This window comes from Sorex fumeus, unplaced genomic scaffold (assembly GCF_029834395.1).
Source record: "Sorex fumeus unplaced genomic scaffold, SorFum_2.1 ptg000058l, whole genome shotgun sequence".
In the NCBI taxonomy this organism is placed as follows: domain Eukaryota; kingdom Metazoa; phylum Chordata; class Mammalia; order Eulipotyphla; family Soricidae; genus Sorex; species Sorex fumeus.
In genome coordinates this window covers 27,562,478-27,571,230 of record NW_026606115.1, presented here as the reverse complement: position 1 = coordinate 27,571,230, position 8,753 = coordinate 27,562,478, and the positions used below count along the sequence as shown (strand labels likewise).

Genomic DNA, 8,753 nt, shown 5'->3' with positions numbered 1-8,753 from the left:
ATATTCAGATTCTATGTTGTCCATTGTTTTATATAGGTGATGTTTCCTGTATCTATTCATGTTTCAAAGTGTTTGCTATATTCTTCCATACCTGCACATCATCATCTCAGTGGCTACTCCTGGAAGCCTGTACTTTGAGACACTGTATAATCCAATTCCATTCTAAAAGACTTTTTGTGTCTTTCTTTGGTTCTATTCCAAGTAACCACTACTTGTGTTGGTTGTTGATTTCATATGCAGTGTTCCAAGAGCTCTTCTTCTTTTTTTTTAAAGGGGAATATGTCACACTTTTATTATTCAGAAGCCAAAATGACACGTGGCTACCTGCCTTTGGAAAAGACATTAAAGAATACCAAGGTAATAACTCTCCATCTCATAGACAACAGCTGACAATCTGTCATTGTCATGGAGTGCTGCCCCCAAAGTCTCGTTAAATAAATCTTTGAATAGTATGATTTTAAGTAATCATGGAAACTGTGAAGGGGTAGACTAAGAAGGACAAAAAGGAAAACCTGGAACTCCCCACAGACTGAGAATCTGGATGCAAATCAAGGCAGCACAAATCCTCTTACTGTTTCTCTAAAAAATGGATATAACTGTGTTTTTCTAAATAGCTCATTAGTAACACTCAGTCTTGTAAGTCTGGTTCGATAATAATCTATGATATAGCTACTTCGATCTGACGGTCCAACAATCTGCATTGAAATAATAATGAAATCAATTCGGTTCCCAATTCCACAAAACCGTACAGTGCAAAACTTTAATAAGCCCAAGGCAGGATATCCAAGGTAAAACCAATCTGCTCCCAACCATCCAAGAAAAAGAGACAGTGGGACTGCGACTATGTATGAATAGCCATTAACATTTTGGCAAGATATGGGCTTGAGAAAACCAACTTCATTTCCAGTAAAGTGTGTTTCATTACCACCAAAATCCTTAGAAGTTATGTTGGGTGCTGTAAAACATGGAACGTGAGCTGTGTAGTTTGTACAGTTAACTGGTTCTTGGGTGGCATCATTTATTTTGGGGTCCTTACAAATATATTGTCCCACTCTGAGATCCTCGCACTTAATCGTTTCCTCGCTGGACGTGTCGGCAGCTGCCCAAGGACCCGTGGGGATTGACTCGAGCCACAGGACATCCAGGACCCAGCGGCCACCGCCGCCGCCAGAGCAGCCCGCTCTGGGGCCTAGGCGGCCACTATCCCAAGAGCTCTTCTTTAATAATGTCTTCTTCAGGATATTTGCTACTACCACTTTGTATCATATAGACGCCCTTCCCAGGTTTCTCATCAGGTTCTGTGTGGCTTCTTCTGTTACCTTTTCTGCTATTAAACTTCTTATAATGAAAATGGGAACAAAAGAAGAGTCAAACAACCCAGAGATGCTTCATACCCTCTCTGACTTCCAGGGCTTCATTTTACTGGTACTGAGTTCTCTCAGACTTTTGGCTCTCAGAGGGAAAAATTATGGTTCTGAGACTTGGTTTACCCTTATGGTAAAAATGGGAAATAAAATAATATTTTTTCTAAAATAAAAAAAAAATTCTCCTTTCCATTTTTTTTTAACTTGAATGTCTTCAGGCAGTTGTGTTTTGTATTGTTTTGTGGTCCAAGTTGTAATCAACTGAGAAAATAGACTTATGTAATTTACCCTATCAATAGTGTCACTATCTTTATTCAGTTTGCTACACTCATTATATCTTTTTCTTTCTCTTTAAACCTAATATCAATATATTCTCTTATATATTTTTCTCAATTTCTGCTAAGAACAGTGTCTAGTGAATATTGAGTTAAAAATAATGTATTTTACACATGTGCCAACATTATGTTCAATGTATTATTTAGCTACTTATTATATTTTTATTTCATTAACATTCTTCTAAAAAATATACATTATGAGAACATGATTTTATAGCCTCTTAAAAATCTGTGCTCATTTCATGGTGTTGTTTACCTTTTCATATTGCTGGAAAGTGAGCGAGCCTCACATGATGTTGAACTTAGCAGAATAAAGGTTAGAGTTAGAGGGTCTCTTAGGAATTTATTATGGCAGAGGTGCAAAAATAAATGAAAATTCAGTTTTTCTTTTGTCTAGGCACTAAGTTAAATTCACCTTCCTTAAGTTAGCTTTACCATATTTCAAATCTTCATGGAAGTAATTCAAGATCCCTGGAGAATTTCTAAAATTCTAAACGTTTAGAAAAGTCAGTCCTCAGATATCATCATCTTAGCAAAATAACCACTTAAATATTACATAAGTTGCTATTTACCAGTTTTGAACTGTCTTCCTTCCTGGAGATAAGGTATTAAAATGGCCTGTAATTTAGAGAAAAGAACACTGTGCCTATCTGTGCCCTTGTTATGCACTGAGGCAATTGAATTGAGTTTCTATGGGCACACACTGATCATTAGGTTAGCAATAGAGCAAGAACAAAATGAACTGAATTTAATGAGTAGCTGAGCATTTGAGAAATGCATCACTTCTAATAGCAAGTATGATAGTATCTACAAATGTTTTTCCATATCTGATGGATGAGCACACCATCCATGCGGCTGTAAAAATCCTTGAAAGGCCAGCAACTGAAAGGATCAGACCTACCTGAAAAGAGTGTAGTAACCCCATAACTCTGCCTCTTCAGCTATCTCTCCCAGGATGTTTCTAATTTAAATAATCTATTTCTAGAGTTCTATTGGAAAACTTTAAGGTTCAGAACTAAATTCATGTTGGCTAATATGCAATGTGATAATATATAAGTTATAGCTCAAAAAAGCGATTCAAGAAAGATAGGAGGTGATATTGTTAGTGGTAGAAAAATGGAAAAAAAACTTGGATATTTTCCTGAACAAATCAGGATGTATTGCTGGTCTGCATAATATAAAGGGTATAATATACATCATTAGTGTCCAACTCAGCTATACCCACTGAACTTATAACAAGGACTACTAAGCTCATGTACAATAAAATATTATTGAATATATCAGTACTGAAATCCTAATGATAATTTAAAAAGAAAAAGCAAAAAGTAAAATGGTAAATCAATGATAAAATAGAAATGGTAAATAGGAATGTAATTTTTTCCCCACCTCCCTAGTAATGTAAAATTTTTAAGACTGATTTAGAAAAGGTAAGACTCATTGATTTACCTATATAAACTGTCTTTCATACCAACCAAATAGCCCTAGTTGCCAGTTAAAGATCTTCCTCTCAGTATATTTTTACTACTATTGGAAGGACAATATAAAATTCAAATGATCAATTAATTTATGTAAAGGTAAAGGTAAAGGCCCTCCCGTTGATCGTCGATTTGCTCGAGCGGGCCCAGTAACGTCTCCATTGGAGACTTTGTTGTTACTGTGTCTGGCATATCCAATACTCTCGGTAGCTTGCCGGGCTCTCCGAGAGGGGTGGAGGAATCAAACTCGGGTCGGCCATGGTGGCCGCTTGTAAGGCGAACGCCCTACCCGCTGTGCTATCGCTCCAGCCCATTAATTTATGAAATAATTATAAATAAACAAAAGCATTGGATGAAAGCATGTTATGAACATTAATATTATTACAGGCTTGAATTCTTTAAAACATATGTTTTGACCTTGAATGCAATACAGACAAATACATACTCAAGTCATATGTATATGTATGTATTTATAGTAGTTTTGGCTAGCTCTGGTATTTTCCTTTAATTATTATTGATTAACAGCATTAAAGAAGTTCAGATTCACATTTCTATATGTGTGTAATTATCACCCTCCTACTATCAAAATTTCTGTATCACCCTATCAGTCGAAAGACACCTATATACCCATTCTTCTTCTGTTTCATAATTGGTTTCGCTGAGTCTAAGAGTTATTGTTTTTGCCAGTTCATATGCTAAAACTAGCCATATTCCATATATGACCCAAACTTATATGGCAATTATCTTTGTATTCTTTAACTATTTAATTTAGTATAATCACCCGAAGGAGCATTCATTTTGTGCTAAATTGCATGATTAAATTTTATTTTAGTGGCAGAGCACAATTTTATTGCACATACATACCATAACTACAAAGGTACATATATTCAAATTAGTGCTTTTACATAGCCTTTAGCTACATGGTTAGGAATAGTTTGATCATATACTATTTACCTTTTATTTTAGGGATTATTTATACTAGAGAGTTGACACCAATTTATATTTCTACCAAAAATATACCAGATTTTTACTTTCTACACAGCTTTACCAATGCTTGCTCTTTCTAATCTTTATTGATACAGCTAATTCTTATCAATGTAGGTGATATATCACTGTTGTTTTCACTTGTGTCACCCTAAAATGATGCTGAAAAAGTTATCATCAGTTCATTCACTATCTCAATGTCTTCTTCATTGTGTGTCTATCCAAGTTTTTGGCCCAATTTCATAAAATGCGTTTGACTATAATTTTTTGAGTTCTTTATATATATTTTAATCATTAAATCTTTACTAGATATATAAGTAAGTGAAAAAGTAAAGGTCATCCCGCTGATCATCAATTTGCTCGAGCGGGCCCAGTAACGTCTCCATTGGAGACTTTGTTGTTACTCTCTCTGGCATATCGAATACATCATGGGGAGCTTGCCAGACCCTGCCGTGTGGGCGAGATACTCTCGATAGCTTGCCGGGCTCTCCGAGAGGGGCGGAGGAATTGAACTCGTGTCGGCCATGTTGGCTGCGTGCAAGGCAAACGCCTTACCGCTGTGCTATATATATACTAGATATATGATGTACAAAAATATTGCCCCAAGTGATTTTGTGATGGTTTGGTTTTCTGAATAAAGTTTGTGCTTAACCTAGTTCCATTAGTTTTTATTAATTTTGTTTTCCTTGCCATTAGAGTCTCCTTATATGTGTCTGATGTTAGGTCATGGCATGTATAACCTAGGCTTTCTTCTTTTTATTTTCTGGTTCCCTTGTTCAAAAGTCAAATTTTTAATTCATATGGTGTTAGATTTTAATACTGTATCACTGCAATTTTGTTGTTCATCTATTTGCTTGAGTGGGCACCAGTAACATCTCCATTCATTCTAGCCCTGAGATTTTAGCAGCACTCCTTACTTGTCATTCCCAAAAGTGCCATATTGGAGGCTCTTTCAGGGTCAGGGAAACGAGACCCATCATTATTACTGTTTTTGGCATATCAAATACGCCACAGGGAGCTTGACAGGCTCTGCTGTGGGTTTGGGATACTCTCAGTAGCTTTCCAGGTTCTCCAAGAGGGACAGAGAATGTATATAACAATACAAGCAAGTATGTTAAAACCAAACACATGTGTGCTGCTTTAGGTACATTAATGGGCTAGACTATAAGAGGTTGTACGGCCGCAAATGTGGCCTTGCGCTTCCGGGAACTTTGTTTTATAGTCTCTGGATCTTGGCCGTTGATGGGATTATATGGGCTGTGAGCAGTTTGTGGGTGTGACTGCCAAGCTACTGGAAAATGGGGGATCTGGGTAGAGGAGGCCTAGTCCCAATTTGATCAGGCCTGGAAATCTCAGCCACATGTCCCGCATAACTGGGTTCCTCTGCTGGTTCCTTCATATGTGAGGCTCATCCAAGCATGTGGAGAGTGGCCTTGAGCATGACTGTGGCTGGGTTCTGGAGATTTTCAGCTGTGGGGGTTCTGCCTGGGGAAGGGGAGAGAAACTCAACCCGCCACCCCTCCGAGATTTTAATTATGATGTTAAAATAATGGTATAATTTAATTTTTTTCTTATTTTTTGCATGAGCCATATCATTTTTCAAAACACCATTGAAGAAAGTTTCTTTCATTTATTGTATTCTATTTTCTCCTTTTTTATAGATTAGTATGCACATACATGTTAATTTGTTTCTGGACTTTTGATTCCATTCCATGTATGTACCTTTTGTTTGTTTGTTTTATGCCATCATGTTTTAATTTCCAGTGCTTTGTGATATAATTTGAAGTCAGGCAGATTGATGTCTCTCTTTTTTCCTTCTTTTCACTAATAATTGTTTTCATTATTCAGGCATTTTCTTGTGTTATAAAAATTTTAGAACTTTTTTTCTATATACCTGAAGAATGCTATTGGTATGTTGGTGGAAATTGCATTGAATCATTAGATTCCTTTAGGTGAGATGTTACTTTTAATGATTATTTCTGGAAACATACCATGTTCACCATGTTTTGGGTTTTTTTTTAAAGAAGTTTCCTTTACTTTTCCTTCTTTAATTTTTTCTGGGACAGGAGGAGTTGAGGGGGAAGAAAAGGCTTAGTTAGTGGTTAGTCCCACTCAGAATTTACTCCCACAAGTGCTTTAGGGACCATATGCTTTGTCAGGAATTTAACTAGGAGCTTCGAGCAGGCCCCAGTAACATCTCCTTCATCATAGCCCTGAGATTATATTCAAGGCTCTTTAGAAGAATGAGACCCATCATTGTTACTGGTATTTGGCATATTGGGTATGCCACGGGGAGTTTGCCAGACTCTGCCCTGTGGGCAGGCTACATTCGATAGCCTGCAAGTTTGTCCAAAGTAGGAATGAGATAAAAAGATGTTATAACAGGATGTCGCGCGACCGCGAATGCCGTTGATGGGATTACATGGCGCCAGGGGGCCAGTTGGTGGGTGTGACCCCTGCCTACTGGAATTTGGAGGATCTGGGTGGAGGATGCTCGGCCCAAATCCGAGTAGGCTTGGAGATCTCAGCCCCAGAACCCGCATGACTTTGTCCGTCTGCCAAATTCCTTTAGGTTAAAATTTTCATACAAGTAAAGTTTATGAGCTTATTTATTTTTTTTTTTAAAAATGTCATAAAATGATGTCCTGTTTAAATGTCGCGAATGCGGCCGCGCGGTTCCGGGAGCTGGATTTTATAGTCTCTGAGCCTTGGCCATTGATGGGATTACACGGCGCCAGGGGGCCAGGTGGTGGGTGTGACCCCCGCCTACTGGAATTTGGAGGATCTGGGTGGAAGATGCTCGACTCCAATCCGAGTAGGCTGGGAGATCTCAGCCCCGGAACCCGCGTGGATATGTCCCTCTGGCAGTACCTTCATGTGTGCGGAGAGTGGTCTCAGCATGGTGGTGGCTGATCCTGGAGGTCTTCTGCTGCCGGAGCCCTGGTCGAGGCGGGGAGGAAAGCTCAACCTGCTCCCCTCCAAGGGGCCCCGGTGAGGAACAGCCAGGCATGGGGGCAGAAGACTGCACTGTTCTCGTCCAGGAGCTGGATTTTATAGTCTCTGAGTCTTGGCCATTGATGGGATTATACAGCGCCAGGGGGCCAGGTGGTGGGTGTGACCCCCACCTACTGGAATTTGGAGGATCTGGGTGGAGGATGCTCGACTCCAATCCGAGTAGGCTTGGAGATCTCGGCCCCAGAACCCGCGTGGATTTTTCCCTCTGCCAGTACCTTCATGTGTGTGGAGAGTGGTTTCAGCATGGTGGTGGCTGGTCCTGGAGGTCTTCTGCTGCCGGAGCCCTGGTCGGGGCGGGGAGGAAAGCTCAAACTGCTCCCCTCCAAGTGGCCCTGGGGAGGAACAGCAAGGCGCGGGGGCAGAAGACTGGGCTGGAGCGATAGCAAAGCGGTAAGGCGTTTTCCTTGCACGCAGCCAACATGGCCAACCCGAGTTCGATTCCTCCACCCCTCTCGGAGAGCCCAGCAAGCTACCGAGAGTATCTCGCCTGCATGGCAGAGCCTGGCAAGCTCCCCATGATGTATTCAATATGCCAAACACAATTCCCCAAATTAATACTTAAAAAATACAGAAACCTACTTTCCATCTATCATTTTCCCCTTCCTGTTTAAGACTAACAGTTTCAATTCAACAAATGTTTTCTGAGCATCTTACAAAAATACCAGAACCTGGATTCAAAGATTCATACATATGACTTGTTAAGTGCTTTAACAGATTTATATAATAAATGCTAGAGGAGCATCCACCTTTAAAAATACAATGCTTGGCAATTTCCATGAGCAAAAGGCAATCTGATAAAGCAGAAGAGTTGGGTTCAAAAGGGAACTAAGGAATTTACACTCTGAACCAGTAACAATTCCCTTAACATTAGTTAAACCTAAGTAAAACCTAGCCATCCTAATAAAGACTGTCTACATTACAAAAAGTTGGACCAAAAGAAAATTAGTACTGTAGCACTGTCATCCCATTGTTCATCTATTTGCTTGAGCAAGAAACCAGTATACTAGTATTTTCTAATAATACTAATATAATTTGAAAGCAAAATTCTTTATCATCAGTGCAATATTTGAAAACAAAAGTTATTACCACCCACATAAAAGACTTTATTTTCCTTTTTCTTGTGACTTTCTTGACCTCCACTTAGCTGTATTGGAATGGGAGAAGATTTGTATTCTTATTCTTTCAAAATTAGACTGACAGTTTAACAATATGTCAAACATTCAAAGAGTATAGTTAGATAAATTTTTACTAAAAATTATCTATTTAAAGTCCAATACAAGGGCTGGAGTGATAGCACAGCAGGTAGGGGTTTTGCCTTGCACACGGCCGACCCAGGTTCGATTCCCAGCATCCCATTAGGTTCCCCGAGCACTACCAGGAATAATTCCTGACTGGAGAGCCAGTAATAATCCCTGAGTATTCTCGGGTGTGACCCAAAAAGCAAAAACACATAAAGTCCAATACAAACAAAAGCAGGCATTCAATAACTACAAGTTGAAGTGTGCAAAGCACATTAACCAAACCGACAAGCTCTTATAAAGGGAGGTTAGTAAGACTAGGAAGTATGACAGCAACAAGAG

General features: G+C 39.2%; 1 protein-coding gene across 1 annotated transcript; it reads right to left on the bottom strand.

The window, feature by feature from the left end:
* Positions 1–548: 548 nt before the first annotated feature.
* LOC130034157 (TM2 domain-containing protein 1-like) lies at positions 549–5,097 on the bottom strand. Its single transcript, XM_056125705.1, has 2 exons — positions 5,076–5,097; positions 549–1,255 (listed from the first exon to the last, which is right to left on the bottom strand). The coding sequence occupies exons 1-2, from the start codon at positions 5,095–5,097 to the stop codon at positions 549–551; spliced, it is 729 nt and encodes a 242-aa protein (XP_055981680.1).
* Positions 5,098–8,753: the final 3,656 nt, after the last annotated feature.